General features: G+C 37.6%; 1 protein-coding gene across 3 annotated transcripts in view; it reads left to right on the top strand.

Moving 5' to 3' along the window:
* The window catches only part of cadm1b (cell adhesion molecule 1b), a 375267-nt gene extending 359878 nt beyond the window's left edge, over positions 1-15389 (top strand). For all 3 annotated transcript variants that reach the window (XM_057839778.1, XM_057839776.1, XM_057839777.1), the window contains 2 exons: positions 12346-12474; positions 12574-15389. In XM_057839778.1, the coding sequence (XP_057695761.1) occupies positions 12346-12474; positions 12574-12692 (248 nt within the window). In that variant the 3' untranslated portion in view covers positions 12693-15389. The remainder of the gene's footprint in view (positions 1-12345; positions 12475-12573) is intronic.
* The last annotated feature ends 4369 nt before the right edge of the window (positions 15390-19758 follow it).

Below are 19758 nucleotides of genomic sequence, written 5' to 3'. Positions count from 1 at the left end.
AACTATACATCAAGGGCAACATGACCACTCATCTCCGCTGCCATCACCCAGACAAGTCATCTGCGAGCGGTGCAGAGGACAAGGTAACGCGACCCAAGTCTCAGAGCAGCATAGCGGACGCCTTCCAAAAGAAGTACTTTCACCTCCGATAAACGTAAGAAAATCACATGTACTGTTGGAACATTTGTTGCCAAAGCTTTGCAGTCTTATTCTGTGGTTGAAAATGATAGCTTTTCAGCTGGACATCCCGGGCCACTGAGAGCTACCTCACTGTAACGGTATATTACATGATAAACAATGAGTGGCAAATTAAGAGCGCTGTACTTCAAACTTGCCTTGTTTATGAAAGTCATACAAGTGCTGAATTAAATTGAACTTAAGCAGGCCAAAATCAGTCCATACTATTGACTACAGATAATGCTTCTAATATTGTTAATTCAGTACATGACACAGACAGACCCGGACAATAAATTTGATGTTTTGCCCATGTGGTAAACCTAGCTGCTAATAGAGCTGTAGCAATCAACAGTGTGTCCTGCCTCGCTTTACAAACAACATTGGTCTAAGCACTTTTATACAAATTGTATTCAGATCACTAAGAAGTAAGCACATAAATATTATGCACTAAAATGCATGTTTATATGATGGCATTGTTATTTTTGCTTGTTAGCAAAATAAAAAATATATATCGAAAAAGGAATAACACTTGTATTTTTTGTTTCAGAGCATTAAATCTTTGCATCCGTTATAAGAGCTTTTTTTTTTTTTTCATTATTTTTATTATTAAATTCTGTTTTCAAATAACAAACAACAAACTATGGTAGATGGTATCGAAACTAGAGTTGTCCAATACTGACTTTGTAAGAGATAACAGATGTCCCATATATTGTCACATATTGTCCAACTCCAGAAATGTGATACCGATATGGCTAATTGTATTGTGATGCCCCACTTGATGGTTTAATAATGATAAATGTAACAATTTCAAGGTTTTCCAAATAAACAATCTGGAAAAATTAAGAGAACAACTTCAACTGAAGTTGTAGGGAAAAGTACCTGTTCAGTGATCCCTCGCTACTTTGTGCTTCAAACTTCACGCCCTTTGTCCATCGCGGATTTTTTTTTTCCAATTAAAAAAAATAGATAAATAAATACATTATTTTATAAAAGTCCGGATCCGATCACGAACAGCCTCTCACCCTCCCTTCTGCTGCTTTTCTTACTCACCAGGAAAGCTGTAGCTTGTTAAAATTAATGATGGGTGACAGGTGACCTTTGGTCTTGCCAGAGAAGCTTGGGAACGCTGCGCTTCAAAGGAGCTGACTTGTTTAGCTTGTTAAACATGTGGCGGCTCATTGTGTGTAAGTAAGCAGTGTGAGCCTTAAGACATGTGTTCAGGTGCCTGATGAAAAATATTGAGGTTTCGTTGAAGCGGAGGGGTCCAAACAGGAAAGTGAAAATGACCGTCAACAATTTGTCTCGCAAAAAACTTTGAACAGTCATAACTCGGCAGATATACGACATATCTGCGCCAAACTTCCTGTGCTTGTTGAGAGTCATACCCTGAAGGGTTTTGTAGGGGTCATTTGCATCAACTCTACAGTGCCAACTAGTGGCAACAGGAGTTTTAAAAAAGGCCTTTCCGATTGGATTTTTTCAACGTAGAGTAATGAAATTTGGGGAGTCCATACCTTATGCAAAACTGCTCCAAAAAGCCTCTTGCACCCATTTTCCAAATCCAACAGAAAATCGGGTATTTTGGATCGAATGTGAAATTTTTATCCATTTGTAGTATAGTTTACATTTGGAGGCCTGAACATGCACGAAAACTCACCAAATTTTGCACATACATGCGGCTTTGCGTGGATTTCGATAATCTTGTGACATTACAAAAAATGTAACAAAATGGCTCAGTGGTGCCCCCTTGAATTTTTCAAAAAGGCGTTTCCTATTAGGATTCTTTAACGTAGAGCAATGAAATTTGGGGAGTCGATACCTTGTGCAAAACTGCTCCAAAAAGTCTCTTGAATCCATATTCCAAACCCAACAGGAAATCAGGTATTTTGATCGAATGTGAAATTATTATCAATTAACAGGGTGCACATTTGAGACCTTGTCACAGAGGGAGTTAGTTGGATCATCTTCAAAATTGGTGAGACTATTCAGGAGACATATGAGATCTAAAATTTTCAAAATGGTGCATTTTCATTCATGGGTCTGACCTGGGCGTGGTGCCAAAGTCTGCCTTTTTTTCCGTCAAAATGACAATTTGAGTAAAAGACTAATAGCTCCTTGACACAACGTTCAATCTTTTTCATATCTGGCATGTATGTGCGGGATCCCACCTTTAACACGAGTGCATTGAAACATTACCCATTAGGCCTAGCGCCCCCTATTGGGAACAGGAAATGCCTTTTTTTTTTTTTACTAAACAGGCTCCTTCTCCAAGGAAAAAAATATATTCACCTGAAACCTGCATCAGGGGAGCCATAAGACGTGTTCAGGTGCCTAATGAAAAATACTTAGGTTTGGTTGAAGCAGAAGAGTCCAACAGGAGAAGTGAAAATGACTGAAGCCATTTCGTCTCACCACAAGTTTTGAACAGGGATAACTTCTACAACATATCTGCGCCAAACATCTCGTGCTTGTTGAGTCATACTGTGAAGGGTCTTGTAGGGGTCCTTTGCATCAACCCTACAGCGCCAACTAGTGGCAATAGAAAGTCACTCATTTTTCTAATATATGTCCAGTTCTTTTCAGGTTGGTCATTGTAGTTTCAAGACCTTTTGAAATACGTATTTTACGGCCCATGTCCACATGTCTCTGTCTGTTGCCGTGACGACCCTTTATTCGCTCCTTTTTTGTAGTACTCTCTCCAATAGGGGTTTTTATCTCTTAGGTGTGTGAATGCAAAGAGGCGACTTTCGAGCATGTTAGGTTCTAATGAGATGATTAGAGAGGACGATCTGCCACTACCCTGTACACTGTCCGAGCTCCGTGATGTCCGAGTTGCGCTAGATTGCGAGGGCCCGTTCAGTCCTGCTTGCAGGCCTAGTTAGCAATTGTTTCTACAAAATGGATAAGCGACAAGACTTTTGTCAGGGACTGTATATTGGCCGAAAACCGATGTGGATATTATCCGATATTATTTTTAAATGCTTTTATCGGCCACCCCATAATATCGGACGACTCTAAACAAAGTGTGAAAGTACAGAGAACTTGTATTTAGTTTTAAAAGAGCTATTTCGACAAATTTCTTGTTCTAGTTATTAATTTGAATGTACTGAAGTTATTGAACAGAATGTGTTAGACCTTGGAAAATGTGTATGAAATAAACCGCCACACTGTAATAGTACAATAAGCTGTAACGCAGTAATGTGTTTATGTGGGCTTTTTACACTTTTTTTGCCCAGCACAAGTGTCAGTCTGTTTTTTCTTCTTCTACCTATTAAATAACTCTGGATGTGCAGAGGCATGTTTCCAGGCGGATGTGTCAAATGAAAGGGGGCAAGGTGAGGGCAGGCTAGAGAATGGGTTGAGTTTTTTCAGACAGCAGAGAGGACTGTATACAGTGCTTTTTAGTGCATGGATGTTCATTAAAGCTTTTCCTTCTCCTCAGCGACTTGGCTATTGTTCCTGCCACACCCTGCCAAACCAAACACACTGCGCCTCACACATCCAACTCTGCACGTGGGCACTTTTAAGAGGGTGGGAAGCTCATGTGAAACCAAACCTCACAAATATACTAATTGATTTGTTTGCTTGTATTTAAGACAAAAAAGAGTTTTACACCTCTTTTTTTCATTTATGTATTTTGGAAAAGAAAGTCATTCTTTCAGTAACATTTTCTCTTGTGCTAACCAAATCTCCCATTTGTTTATGTACTCTGTGAGGCATGTTGCTACTACATGTTGCTAAGGTAACAGGTATAAGGTAAGGTAAGGTAAGGTAAGGTAAGGTAAGAGCATAGCGAGGAGTAAGGGATTATGCCTTTTTTCGCTCCTTTTAAAAGGACAATATCTGCCCAGTAACAAGACTGTCCATGAAAGGCAGCAGGTGTGACATGTACATGTCTTCCCATATCCAGCCCTCTTAATAAGCAACTATGCGTAAGGTGGGAATGAACCCAAAAATACAAAAGAGGTTAAATTTAGTACAGTCCAGCTTCTGATTCTGGAATCAGGGTTTTTCTTGAGAATATCATTATAACTTGAAACACACTTTAATTTGGAAAATTAAACAAATAAATAAACAAATCAGACTAAAGGCAATATACATTGCCCCCCCTCTCCCCCCTAAAAATTAATTGTGTATTCTGCCACAGGTCAAATCACACCATTGTAGTCAATATTACACTCCACGAAAAACAAATAGTAAGTAATTCTTCAACTTCCATTCATTTTAGGGAGCCGTCATTTTGTTCAACAACGCGTTCTGTCGAGAACAATTAACTGCTGTCACGTGACAAATTGGGAAACTAGGTTCATTGTGTAATTGCGACGACAAGCATAACTATGGGTGTATGCAATCATGTGATGTAAATTTTGGTCAATCGCAGAGGGCATTGCCACTATTGAAGCCACCGAAGACGAATGAAAGTTGAATTCTTAACTCATTCACCGCCATTGATGACAATAGGTGTCCAATTTTTGAACTGCGAAAACTGGCAGTGAGTAGCTCTTCCACAAACAGTATAACAACTTGTCATATTTTGACTACTGGTTGAAGATATAACATTCTTAAGAACAACAACAAAAAAGTCTGGCAGAAGAATGAGAAAAGATTGTTTCTGAAATTGAATCAAGCTGAATATCGTTTATTAGGAGCAATTGTGGCGCAGAAGGTTGAGCGCATTGTCCACCGATTGAAGGATCGGAGGTTTGAATCCAGCTCCACTTGTGCCCATTGTTGTTGTTGTATCTTTAGTACAGGTGCATGATAATTATTGGTCCGATAATAGGAATTATGACGTCATCCCAATAAATCCAATAACATTATTAATAGGACCGATAATACAGACCATAATGACTTGCCATGTACGGTGGGGCAAAGAAGTATTTAGTCAACCACCAATTGTGCAAGTTCTCCTACTTGAAACGATTAGAGAGCCCTGTAATTGTCAACATGGGTAAATAAGTGGGAAAAAAAAGTATTTGGTCACCTACAAACAAGCAAGATTTCTGGCTGTCAAAGAGGTCTAACTTCTAACGAGGTCCAACGAGGCGCCACTCGTTACCTGTATTAATGGCACCTGTTTTAACTCATTATCGGTATAAAAGACACCTGTCCACAACCTTATACAGTCACACTCCAAACTCCACTATGGCCAAGACCAGAGAGCTGTCGAAGGACACCAGAGACAAAATTGTAGTCCTGCACCAGGCTGGGAAGACTGAATCTGCAATAGGTAAAATGCTTGGTGTAAAGAAATCAACTGTGGGAGTCATTATTAGAAAATGGAAGGCATACAAGACCACTGATAATCTTCCTCGATCTTGGGCTCCATGTAAGATCTCACCCCATGGCATCAAAATGATAACAAGAACGGTGAACAAAATCCCAGAACCACACGGGTGAATGACCTACAGACAGCTGGGACCACAGTAACAAAGGCTGCTATCAGTAACACAGTGCGCCGCCAGGGACTCACATCCTGCACTGCCAGACGTGTCCCCCTGCTGAAGAAAGTACACTTCCAGGCTCCTCTGCGGTTCGCTAGAGAGCATTTGGATGATCCAGAAGAGGACTGGGAGAATGTCACACTCCAAACTCCACTATGGCCAAGACCAGAGAGCTGTCGAAGGACACCAGAGACAAAATTGTAGTCCTGCACCAGGCTGGGAAGACTGAATCTGCAATAGGTAAAATGCTTGGTGTAAAGAAATCAACTGTGGGAGTCATTATTAGAAAATGGAAGGCATACAAGACCACTGATAATCTTCCTCGATCTGGGGCTCCATGTAAGATCTCACCCCATGGCATCAAAATGATAACAAGAACGGTGAACAAAATCCCAGAACCACACGGGTGAATGACCTACAGACAGCTGGGACCACAGTAACAAAGGCTGCTATCAGTAACACAGTGCGCCGCCAGGGACTCACATCCTGCACTGCCAGACGTGTCCCCCTGCTGAAGAAAGTACACTTCCAGGCTCCTCTGCGGTTCGCTAGAGAGCATTTGGATGATCCAGAAGAGGACTGGGAGAATGTGTTATGGTCAGATGAAACCAAAATAGAACTTTTTGGTAGAAACACAGGTTCTTGTGTTTGGAGGAGAAAGGATACTGAATTGCATCCGAAGAACACCATACCCACTGTGAAGCATGGGCTGGAAACATCATGCTTTGAGGCTGTTTTTCTGCATTGAGAAAAACAGCCCTCAACTGAGATGAGACGTGACTGTGTCTTTCAGCATGACAATGATCCAAAACACACAGCCAGGACAACAAAGGAGTGGCTTCGTAAGAAGCATTTCAAGGTCGTGGAGTGGCCTAGCCAGTCTCCAGATCTCAACCCCATAGAAAATCTGTGGAGGGAGTTGAAAGTCTGTGTTGCCCAACTACAGCCCCAAAACATCACTGCTCTAGAGGAGATCTGCATAGAGGAATGGGCCAAAACACCAGCAACAGTGTTTGAAAAGCTTGTGAAGAGTTACAGAAAATGTTTGGCCTCCGTTATAGCCAACAAAGGGTACATAACAAAGTATTGAGATGAACTTTTGCTATTGACCAAATACTTATTATCCACTATGATTTGCAAATAAATTCTTTAAAAATCAAACAATGTGATTTTCTGTTTTTTTTTCCACATTCTGTCCCTCATGGTTGAGGTTTACCCATGTTGACAATTATAGCCCTCTCTAATCTTTTCAAGTTGGAGAACTTGCACAATTGGTGGTTGACTAAATACTTATTTGCCCCACTGTATGTTATTATCGGTGGATTGGAATGTGTGCATTTGTTTCCTCTCCGGTTTTGCCGGTACAATGTATCAATGACTGTGTGTGGTGTAGGAAGAGGGAGTTTTGCCACAAATCAAGCGCTCCCATTCTGCGACGTAACGCTCAAGCGACGGCAGTGTGCAGCTCGGCTGGCCAGTAAACAACAAGCATGGCGTCAGTAGTGTGGAATTTTTTTAAGTTGTTAGTGGAAAACGCTTCACTTGCATTTTGTAACAAATGCAAAGCCGAAGTTCCACGCGGAGGGAAAGAGGTTTCGAGCTACAAAACATCCAACTTAATAAGCCACATAAAAGATCACCATCGCTTCAATGGCGCTTTAAGAGAGTTCGAGGACGCGCGCGCTGTGAATGAAGCTGCCCATCCAATTCCAAAGCCAGCTATGAAAGCCGAGGTTATACCTATCAACCGGGCCTTTGAAAAGTTAAAGATTTTTCACAAAGATGACCTGAGGGCTCTAAGATCACAAACATTATCATACAAAACGAAGGCGCTAGTCGACAAGCCCTTTTCCCTCGTCGAAGACTTAGGATTCAGGCGGCTACTTTATCATTTGAGGCCCATGTTCATCATTCCAAGCCGCCGCCACTTTTTAGATGAATGTTTACTGGCAAAACATGATGGATTTGCCACACTCCTCCATACTTTGATCATCAACTATGCACATCACATAAGTTTTACTACGGAGATATGTTCGTGTAATGTTAGTCCTGTCAGCATGCTTGGTTTGACGGTGCAGTGGCTGGACAAGGATTTCGTACCGTACAGAGAAGAAACCTCATGCTTTATTGAAAACGGGTTCACTTACTGTCGTTTATATGGATTACTATAAAGCAAGCTGTAACATATTTATGTCACACTGCTGTTGCCATAGTTGTGCATTCTCCGTGGATGTGGTATGGGCTCCCTGTGGGTGTGGTATTACAGTAAAAAGGAAACTGATGTGTCGTGTCCACATGTGATGAGAAGCATACTGAATAAACTGTTGTTCCACACCATTCTCAGCCTTACATGTACTTAGATTGAGGAAGCACATGACAAAAAAGCCATGAATCCTTTTTCTTCTACCATATTTTTGATAATGAGGAATTAACTTTCACTAAATGTATAACTTGTTTCAGCGCCTTAGTTATTTACTTTTTGATATTTTGAAGAGTTAATGCACTTTTTGTTTCAGTTGAATTCATACAGACATTTACCTGTCAGTATTTCTTTACTTGAATCCTTGCCTTGGCTTATGCAAAGTTTTTTTTACTGTTCTAGAGGCCTCATTTTTCCATCACTGAATGATGAGCCTTACTATAGCAATTAGCAAATGTTTGCATTTTACAGTGTTATGTTTACAAGTTATTGAGAGGCCTTTTGGTTATTGAAAGGCTTGCTGTCCTATAATTGTCAGGTTAAGAAAGTTGTTTCATGGACCAAGACCACAACAGTCTCCTCTATTGTTGCACCAAATGTTTTATCTGCTGACAAAGCACAGTACACGCTGGGGTTGTTTTTTTTTCAGTGTTCATTGTTCAGGGGAACACATCGTCAATGACATTGCCTGATTGATTGTGATTGACTCCAATTATATTTATTTGAAAAAATATATGAGCATTTTATTTAAAGTCAAGACTGTTCTTGTCTTTGTTTTGTTCATTATAATAATGTTCGTGTCATCATGAAAAATCTGGTTAGGTCAAAGGCAAATCTAAGCTGAATCCACCACTAGTATTTTCGACATCCAGGTGTTCAAAAACTAAAGGTGAATATACATTTAAAAATCGTATCTTTATCGGCCATGAGGAGAAGGAAGTTATTAATATCGGTTTCAAAAAATGGATATCATGCACCCCTAATCTTTGGGCAAGATACTTCACCCTACTTGCCTGTGTGGAAGTAGTATGAGAATGAGTGGTTGATCATGGTCAGAAGAGTCAATGGCCTAAATTGGCCTCACTTCTGTCAGACTGCCCCAGGGCAGCTGTGGCTACAATAGTAGTTTACCACCATCTAGTGTGGAATGAAAGAATAATGCAATGCGATGGAAAGCGTCTGAAGTGTCCTGAAAAGCGCAATATAAATACAATACATTATTGTTATTAGAGTTGTCTGTCGGGTAGCCGATAATATCGATTGATAAAAGCATTTTAAACTGATGTCGGATAATATCGACATCTGTTTTGGGCCAATCTGCATGTTGCCTTCAAAGTGGATGTCGAAGCCTTCAGCCTTTGTACAAGGGCTGGTCACAACTTAGCACAGCAGTTATGCCTATTGACCATTAGATGTCTCCAAACTAAAATGCTTGGGATTTGTTCTGTGAGCAGAGTGTTTTCAACAATAAATATAGTGGTGCAATATAGGCACTGTCTCTATAACATAAGTTGAAGTTGTTTACTATTTTTCACAGAATGTTTATTTGAAAACCTTGAAGTTGTAACATTTATCATTATTAATGCAGTAGGGCATCATGATGCAATTAGCCATAATATATATACTATGCTATACTAATATATCTACTCCCGCATATATTGGTTTGAAATCGGTATCAGATTTTTGGAGTTGGACAATATCGGTTATTGGTTAAAAAGTCGTTATCGGACACCTTTAATAATTATGATCTAAATGGGAAATATTTCATGTTTATGAAATGTTTGCTTATTTATACCTCTTTTATTTTCCATGTTTTGTTTTCATGTAGGAGCAACTCTGATTCGGACTAGCGTCTTAACTGTTCTGTTTTTGTTTTATGTGGTCTACTTCAGCGATTGTTGCTTTCTCGTATTATTTTTATTTTTTATGGTTTTTTTATGTATATCTATTAAAAAGAACTTAGTATGTTATTGTTCCTATCCATTGTCGCTCTTTGCCAATATCTTGGAGCAGAATCGCTCAAGTCAAGAGCATGACTAGTGAGATTGGTGGCAAATTGAGCTGCGCTCTCATGCAGCAAAGAATAGTGGCACCATTTCCCCCTCCCTCTTCCACCGCCGTCAGCCGCAACTCCTCCATCACTTCCGTCTGCGCCGATCACAGACGATTGATAAACGCCTCTGAACTATTCCGGGCCTGGAAATTTAAAGGCTTCAAATGTTGCTTTGTTCTTTTCGGGGTGTGGGGGCGCACGGATAAATGTGCCTTAGCATGGGAGAGCGATGCTCCGTGACACCTGAGGCAGCCTCACATTTCTCCGCTTGGGTGAAATTTATCTGCTGACTGGCGTCTCCCTCTGTCATGATGGCGCTCTATATGACTTCCACAAATGGCCTCTTATGAAACAAAATATATTTTATTGTGTGTGAACTCGAATTGCAGGCAGAGTCGACTGGATCGCTGTGTGATAACGTTTTTAGCCCCACCCTGACGATGTGAACGCAATGTGTATTGTCAACACATGAAGACATCTCAGCAATAGACAGTAGTGTACATTTACTGTAATGAATGATTCCAATATGACCCTTATTCCAAACAAAAATTCAGCTTGAATCTTTACATGTTGCTTGAACAACATTAGTCTGCTCATTTAACGTGACATATGAAGTAATTCTTGTTCATTTCACTAACCACTTTGTTAACGGTTGAATAAACATTACTTTCGAATGGCCTCCCACGCAATATGAGTGCACTTGAAGCTCTAAAAGAGAAACTTAAGTGAAAAGCTTAGCAGTAAAAAAGGAGCTATGTGATTATCCAGTTACAGTATGTGTCGTTAAGTAAGAACAAAAGGCTTTAATAGTCGATTTATCAGGCTCTTTAGTTAAACCATTTAGCATTTATTTCCTGCTTGCATCCCTCAGGGAGTAACTGGTGCCATTGTAGCATGTTAGTTTTTTTTCTCCGTAAACAACAAAAACTAACACTTCTCTCGGAGCTGGACTTCCTTTGACGTGAGGTCAAGTGGAAAAAATACAAGCCTGTTTTGCTTATCTCCCCCCAAAAAAACGAAACGATATTTGAATGGCGCTGGAGTTTACAATTTAATGAAAGACCATAGACTTCACTATCAGTTGACGGTACTCTGGGCTGATCCGCAGGGGGCCTATTTTCAAAAACTTAAAATTCAAATATTTTCAAAACCAAAGCCGCTAGCACCCTAAAACCAAAACGGGCACCTCACTTAGGCATATATGAGTTTCTATGAGCAGCGACATAAAAAAATTTGAAGTGTTTCGATAATAAAATCCCAATGAATTATTTCTTAATATAGGTATAACAAAACTTAAAATGGCTACAAAATTCTCAAGTTTTGCACTTCATGCACAAAAATCACCAAATGCAGAGATAACACCTATATTTTCAGGATCAATAGCAATATTTAACATGTCAGATAAGTTTAGCAACTTGTTTTCAACAGCTAATAAATCACTCAATTTTCACATCAGAAACGTAATACTTGAGGAAAGCATGCAGAATTGTCTTAATTTTACTCAACAAAAAACAAAATTTGTGTTTTTTTTACATACAATCACAACTTGAATTCAAAAGATTGAATTCTAATGTTACTATTGCCCCAGCACGTCTTGCCGGCTATCTCATTTTTAGATTAAAATGTTACGTATATAAAACACGTAAAAGGCGATTTTTTTTTTTTGTATGGACGCAGAAATATCTAAATTACAATTTTTGAGGCAAAAAACGGGCAGTTGGCCAAAAATTACCTGATCATTTGAATGTAAAGTTACGCTATTGTGTATGGATAGAAAAAAAAAAACACGGCGGCCATCACAAAACAAAGAGCTTTTTAAGTTGAAAATTCTTGTAAATAAATTTGTAGATCTCAGAATTTCTATAGATATGAACATAAAAGATTCTTGGTTAAAAGCAAAAAAAAAAGGGGGGGGCAGTTATCATTCATTTTACGTATATATTGCAAGCTAAAGTTATGCAAATGTTTTCCAATTCATTTTTTTTCACAATGTTTCAAAGTGCATGCATGGTGCTATTTTGTATAATAATTACCTTGAATCCTCGACCAAATCACTCTTGAGACACTCCTGCCAGCTTGTATGCAGTAAAACTTTCATCCTTTTTCCACCTAAATCCGGCGTTTGAACGCAGCGTGTGTTTATCACAATGAAAGCAACCTCAACACTCTGTCTGGGACGGCCACCTCTGAGAAAGTGTGGCGCAATGTCTATGTGCTTTCTGGTCTACTGATGGTGAAGTCTTTGTGAAATACTTAAATATTATTTAAAGTTTGTTGATGTCCAGCATTACCTGTCTCAGGAGTAAATTTACCAATAAAGCAGGTTTTATTATTTTGTATGTGGATTATTTAGAATTTGAAAGATGGAATGTAAAAATGTGGTCCAATTCGGGATTGGCCTTTGTAATTCCAAAAGGGTAAACGTCATCTGTATTTGTTGTCAAATAATTTTGTGCTGCTCCTATTTTCAGATTCCCGAGCGGGCGAGGGTGCACCACCGAAACTTGACCACGCAGTGATTGGAGGGGTTGTTGCCGTGGTGATGTTCGCCATCCTCTGCGCGCTCATTGTTCTTGGTCGATACTTTGCCAGACACAAAGGTAAAGCACGAACAATAACACTTGACCACTTGTCTTTTGTTGTCGGATGATACGATTTTGGAGGGCTTTTTCAAAATAATAATAAATATACATGCGCAGGCACCTACTTCACACATGAAGCCAAAGGAGCGGACGACGCCGCGGACGCCGACACGGCCATCATCAACGCTGAGGGCGGACACAACAACACAGATGAAAAGAAAGAGTATTACATATAAAGTGTGGAAGGAAGAGTGGTGGTGCTATGGAAGCATTGAGTCTAACTGATTGTTTGATTTGGGGGTTAGGTGGAAGTAAAAGTAAGACTGGTGTGGCCCCGAGTCGGGAAGAGGCCGAGTCTCCTGTCTAAAAACTTTCCTGGACTGCTGGGGCCTAAACTTCTGTAAACTTTCTTTCTTTTACAGACTATTTTGTGCCTTGTTCTCTTTTTAGTTAGTTTTCTTCCCTACTCATGTGCTTGTTGATTTAAATGTTATGTTGTGGACTCAGAGATGAAAGTGGCCCATTTGTGTGTATGTGTGGGTTAGCTTTTAGTTCAAATGTTGCTGAGCACCAAGATGAAGCTTGTCCCAACATACAGTATTTTTTTTTTGATGTATTCTTAAATTAGACAATTTATGACATTTAAATAATTTAAAACATTTTACAGATGTTTTCCTATAATATCTGTAATTTGTTTATGTCCAAATTCTCCAAACTTTCATAAATTATAGTACACCATCTAAAATTTCTGTAATTTATTGACAGGTATATGTACTGCGTCGAAGTCCAGCAATTTTAACTCGCATCTACTTATATGTACATTTCATGCTTTTGGTTTATATTTGGACATTAGACCAAAAGAATACTACAAATAACACTTTATGAGAAACACTTTATCAAAACCGGATTAACATACTCATGAGCCTTCCAAAATGCAAGACAGGAACTTTCGCAAACCTATTGCTGTTAAATTTTGTGTTCTTATGAGTAGTGCACCCTGAATCAAATCAATTGGTTGTTTAAACAACAGTTTTACAGAGAAAAGTATGTACCATATTTTTCAGACTATAAGTCGCACCGGAATGTAAGTCGCATTTTGGGGGGAAATTTTCTTGATAAAATCCAACACATAGAACAGATATCTCATCTTGAGAGGTAATTTAAAATAAAAATACAATAAAGAACAACATGCTGAATAACTGTTAAGTATGATAATGTTACATGATGCATGAACAACGAAATGCGAACGTGGCCGGTATGTTAATGTAACATAGCTATTAAGAGTTATTCAGATAACTATAGCATAAAGAACATGCTAACAAGTTTACTAAACCATCAGTGTCACTCCAAAACACCAAAATAACATGTGAAATGATATAATAATGTGTTAATCATTTCACACATAAGTCGCTCCGAAGTATAATTCGCACCCACAGCCAAACTATGAAAAAAAACTGCGACTTATAGTCCAAAAAATACAGTAATTGTAATTAAAGTCCAATTATTTTCAGAAAGTGGTACTTTAACGCAAAAATTCATAATTTTATGAGAATTAAAGTCAAACTATTAGGGAAAGGAAATAGAATTCTCTTTTGTGAAAAATGAAAAGTATCATTTATGAACATAAATCTGATTTATTATGACAATCAAACCTTTTTATGAAAAGTATTATTTTTATCAGAACAGTTACACAAATGTTAACAAACTGGTTATGTTTTTTATGGACATAAATTCAATTTATTTTGACAATAAATACATTTACACAGGAAAAATAAATAAAGCCTATTAAATGACGTGGTGATAGTCGTTTTTATGGAAATAATTGGTGATAAAATGCTTTACTCCACTGGGAATTGTTTTATTTTTTTTTCTAATTAGACTTCCAACATAAAAAAATGAAGGAAGAAAAAAAGAGTGACAACGTTAATCTCATAGAATTAGGACAAAATTACAATTTTGTTGTCATCAAAGAATGCAATGACATGATTTATTTTATTTAATGCTGAAATTTTCACCCAAAAAATAAAAATGATCTAACATTAAAACTTTATATCATGAAATTAAAATTTAAGCAATTCTCATAGAATCACATATGCCTTTTCCCCCATCAAATAAAATGTAACAAATGCTTTCTTTTTTTTTTTTTTTTTTTTTTTTTTTTTCAAATTACCTTTATTTCAAACACTTTATGTAAGAGGATTTTTTTTCACGTGAAGTTTTAACGTTTAAATTTGACTTTATTCTCATAAAATTTAACTTCTGTTCTCATAAGAGTGACCTTATTCCTTAAAAACACATTCTCATAAAATCCTGATTCAAACCTTATGAATTAATATTCTGTATATATATTGTGATATATAATTTTTCCCCATGACTTTTGTGGTACTGTTTTGAAAAGTGCAGTGGCCTCCTTAGTCCTGCATTGAAGTGCTATCTTGTATATTTGTGACCTCTTTCTGAATGGCTCGATACAATGTATGTCCACCCTATCGCTTACCTGACGCAGCGTTTCGGAAAGCCTTGGCGTTCATGTTGTACAAAAGCTTGTATTTATTACGTATAATTAAATTTGGTGATTCCAAACATTCAGTAAACCAGTATTTTATTTTTATGGGGATGGCCCTTTTTATTAGGATATGGTCAATGTTCAAACAATGTTGAAACAAGCTGAAATCAGCCAATCAGAAGTCGAGAAGGACATAGAAGGCCCTTTTTATGAGGATATGGTCAATGTTCAAACAATGTTGAAACAAGCTGAAATCAGCCAATCAGAAGTCGAGAAGGACATAGAAGTTGAATAAATGGTTACTTTTTGTGATGGGGGAAAAATGAGACCATGACACATCATTTTAAAATATGAGACTGAGTTTGACCTGACTGTTGGAATATTTTAAATTTATTCTGTATTTGAAAAAAAAAAAAAACATTTTTTTCCTCTAGGTTTTTTGACAACGTGCGTAAAAAAAAAAAAAAAATGTACTTGTGGGGAGCCCATAATGATGTCATACAAAGTTACTACTTAATTCTAAAAAGAAAAAATAAGCAGTTGAAATTAATGAGCCATTCTCGGATTATCCCAAGATTATTTAATACGAAAGTGGTCTATATCCAAACATCATTTGTGATCGATTATAAATATAGACATTGATTAATTAATGCCAACATGCAGATGTTCTGGCTAGGCATGTGCCAGTATGAGATTCTGAGGGTCTGATAACCTTAAGCAAAAATATCAGTTTCATGGTATCACGGTATTGCAATTAAAGCTCTAAAATGAGTTACTTTGAGACATCTGGGTAAAAAAAAAAATACAAAATAAACATTATTCCATTGAACAGGATTTTAATTGTTCAAAATATTAGCAAATTGGAACATATATCTTACATAAATATTACAAAAATACAAAAAATAACTGAAATATTCTTAATAAAATAAACGCAGTCCTTCAGGTGAGCGTAAACACATAGCCACAGCTCAACATTGTTACCATTAAAACAAAAATAATGGAATTCGTTTCCATAAAAAGAACGTGTGTATGCCTCGTAACATGTTTGCATCATACACACACTCTTTTTTTCAACACAGACAGTTGCTAGAGAGCAAAAAAGACATGTTTTTCCCACCTCTAGACACACTAAACACGCTGGAGTTTCTTTCGTAGCTGGTGGGAAACATTCATGATAGTCTTTACTAACCTTTACTTTTGTATGAATGCAAAATCATATTGGAGGTATTGCCTCCTCAGCAGCCACCTTCCGCAAACATGTTTTACATGTCGGTTGGCCCTCCTCCTCTAAGCCGCGGCCGTCTGTAACTTTTCTGTAGCCGAAGTATTCCCATACTAGCGATCTCATTTCTTTGATGGGGGAAAAAGTTCAGGAGTCTCACCTCCTCCAGCCATCGTGTTGCACAGCTGACTCACTGACATTGAGCAACAACTGGTGGGGGAGGTCTGAGCGTTGCAGCTGCAAGCGAGGGATTTCTCCCTGCATTTTTGGGACATGAAAAATAGCTAATACTTTAGGGACGGTATGACGGGAAAAAATGCGGTTTTGAAACTGTGACATTTTCATACCACAGAGTACCTTGAAACCGGTAATCGGCACATTATTGTTCTGACACATGCCCACTTACTACATGCTTTCTAAGTCCACTATTTTTCAAAGGATCTTTAAGCGTCACGTTGGAATGTTAGCAAAGTGTCACACTATAGAACAGAGAAAACTACTAGAACAGACTTACACTATAGTTAAGAATGATTTTTAAAAAATGAGTCAGACTATTCTTTTTCACGAAAAATGAAGTTAGACCATTTTTTTCAGTTATATTTTGAGTTTATTTTAAAATGATATATTGTGGTCTCTTTTTTTTTTCGTATTGTTCACCTTGTTCTTTTAAGAATTTCATAACCACTCTCAAAGAAATCAAGATAAGCATCAACAATACATGTATCATTCAGTCTATGAAAGTTTTTATTCATTTGGTGATGTTATGCTTTAAAAAAAAAATAATAATAATAATAATAAAGAAATAAAAAAAGAAAGAAATTTTAGCTGACCATTCCCTTGACGTGAGGAACACCACCATCGCTCTAAACCTATTTGGTCTGATTTTTGGAACACTTGATGTTTCTCCTTCTTATTCGTATAATTATTAGTATGTTTGTGTTCACTCTCTCAGGTTCACGAGTGTTAATGATTGTGTTCTTTTGCATCTCAGGTAGAATGCAAATGTATTTAAAAAAAAAAAAAAAAAAGAAGAAGAAGAAGAAAAGGACACCCCACCCGACACACGGAGTATATACTGTACCTTGTAGTAGTGCAACAGCAGCCATTCAAACCGATGTACATGAATTTCTCAGCCGTGTGTGTGTTCTTAATAATATGGTGCACTGTCACACTACATGAGTTGCATAGACCACAAAGATACGTAGATTTGTCCATGAAGCGGACGAGCACGATGTGTACAGTCAGTGTTTCTCCTGCGGTATAATAAGTTGTAAATGTTTTGCATACGCGATATGATGTATTTCCTGTAACATGTCTTAAAGGAGGATGTGGGGCCAGCTTTGTGTTTTACAACCCCCCAAAAAATTCAACATTGTCTTTTTATTGGTTTTCTTGGGTGTAGTGAAATTTACTTGTCTTCTGGCCATGCATTATTTGTTTTGGTTTGCCAGTATTTTTACAAAAGGAAAAAAAAAACAACCTGATGAGTACTTGTCTTAATAAAAAAGATGTTGAAAGTCAATGTTGTCCTGGGTTGGATGTTTGAAAATGCCACGATGGGATTTTATTCATTTCATTACCGAAAAAAAACTGATATTTCTACGAATGCAATTTTCTTTTCGGAGATGAGAAATTTTCCTTTCGAAAATACAATTTTCAGACTGTGTTAAAAATTGAATTGATTGGAGTTTGAAACATTTTTCCTAAAAATGAATTTTTATTAGCTTATTTCCCAATATTCGTCACCTTTTTTTTTTTTTTTTTTTTAAATGCAGTCCGTTGATTTTTTTTTCATGAACATGTATTTTGGTGGCGTGGTAAAGTGGGGTTGGTTCGTTTTTATTGTACTTTTGAGGTCTTGAACTATTACAGTTAGCGTTCTGACTATCGATCTAGATTCGGTATATTGATTATTTAGCATAATCGAATCAAACTTTGTCATCTTCTAGATACGCCGTTTTGTTAAGAATAATGGTTTTCATTCCATATTTGAAATGTTTTAGGAAAACATTTTAAGAAAACATTAAAAATGCTTCATTTTATTTTCCACCTGTCGCCAAAACTCAGCTGGGTCCAGCAGAACTGCGACTCTACTACCCAAAACCGTGTTTCCTTGTGCACTGGCCGACAACCAGCTATCAGTGTATGTCCTCCAATAAAACACAAAGCTTGGTCTTTTCTTGCTTTAATATGAAGTAATTCGTTTTAGTTTTTGAAACTATAACAAAGAAACATGCATGAATTCAACACAACTACACAAAACATGCCAGTATACAAATACAGTACCATGCAAATACCACACTTCAATTGAGCTACAAGCTATAAGTATAGGTTAGCTTCCATAAATCAGGACTTAGTAACAAACCTCTGTCATATAGCTTTTCCCTGTAAACACATATATATTAACTATTAACAGGTTGGTATAGATGTAAAATACTTACATATATTTTCCAAGGCAGAAACGTAACAGAAAGCACTCAATCGCATCAATGGGACCGACAGTCTGTACTGTGCAAGTGAATGAGCCCGTTTTCCAAACTGCGTCACAAGATGGATGCAATGAATTATTATGACTGCAAGGTGACAGTAACGTCCTGTAAAATGTCAACTGGCATTTAGCACTGGTGACTCTAGCCAGCACAGCAACTTTAATGAGAGTAATGAGGGTGTCCGAATTCAGTCTATATTAGAGCTTAAACGAATACTCGAGCAACTCGAGTAAATCGAGTTTAAAAACAGATCCGAGTAATTTTATTCACCTCGAGGAATTGTTTAATTTTGCCAGCTCTAAGCATCACGTTTTGCCTGGACTACTTTTAATGCGGGACAACGCGCTGACGTCACGTGCGTAGAGGAAGAAGCAATTAAAAAATTTAAAAAATAAAAAAACTTACTGTAGCCGACAGCCGCTACAAACGACGCTGACTTTGCTAAAAACTGACTGAAATGATGCTAGTGTGGTAGCAGGTAGTTTCCGATGCGTCTCATAGATATCGCATGCATTTAGGACTAGATGCGAAATGACAGACTCGGCTGCGTCTGGGCAGCATTAGTAAACAGCCGCCATGTTTAAGCAGTAGACTTCTCAGCGCTAATAAATATAAAGTTACTGTCACCCGCTCACGTAACGTTAGCCCTTCGGAGGGCTAGGTTTCTATTGATTATGACCACTGTCGATGCGTGGCTAACGTGTCATACATACAGGCTTTATTTAATCTGTAAAAACAGCGCTGTAGACGGATAAGGATGTAAAATTAAAACATAATAAAGCTAACTGTCAGTTTTAGCTTAGTAGTCATTGCTGAATAAAACACCAAGTAGCACAGGTCCCTAATGTGCTCCAATACAGCAGGTATCATACATTTATTTTTGAACACTGCAAAAACTCAATCAGTACTTACAGTTTAGACTAACTTAAAACTTAACTAGAACTTAAAAATAGCTTGACACAAATGGAAATTTAATTGAAACACGTGGGAAAAACACGTAGCTTTCAAGTGATGTGTGTTATTAAGCGTAATTACATTTTTAATGTAAGAAATATGGGGTTTTTTTCTTTTTTTTTTTAGTAAAA

Source organism: Corythoichthys intestinalis, chromosome 6 (genome assembly GCF_030265065.1).
Source record: "Corythoichthys intestinalis isolate RoL2023-P3 chromosome 6, ASM3026506v1, whole genome shotgun sequence".
NCBI classification, from domain to species: Eukaryota; Metazoa; Chordata; class Actinopteri; order Syngnathiformes; family Syngnathidae; genus Corythoichthys; species Corythoichthys intestinalis.
This window is presented reverse-complemented; position numbering and strand designations above follow the sequence as displayed.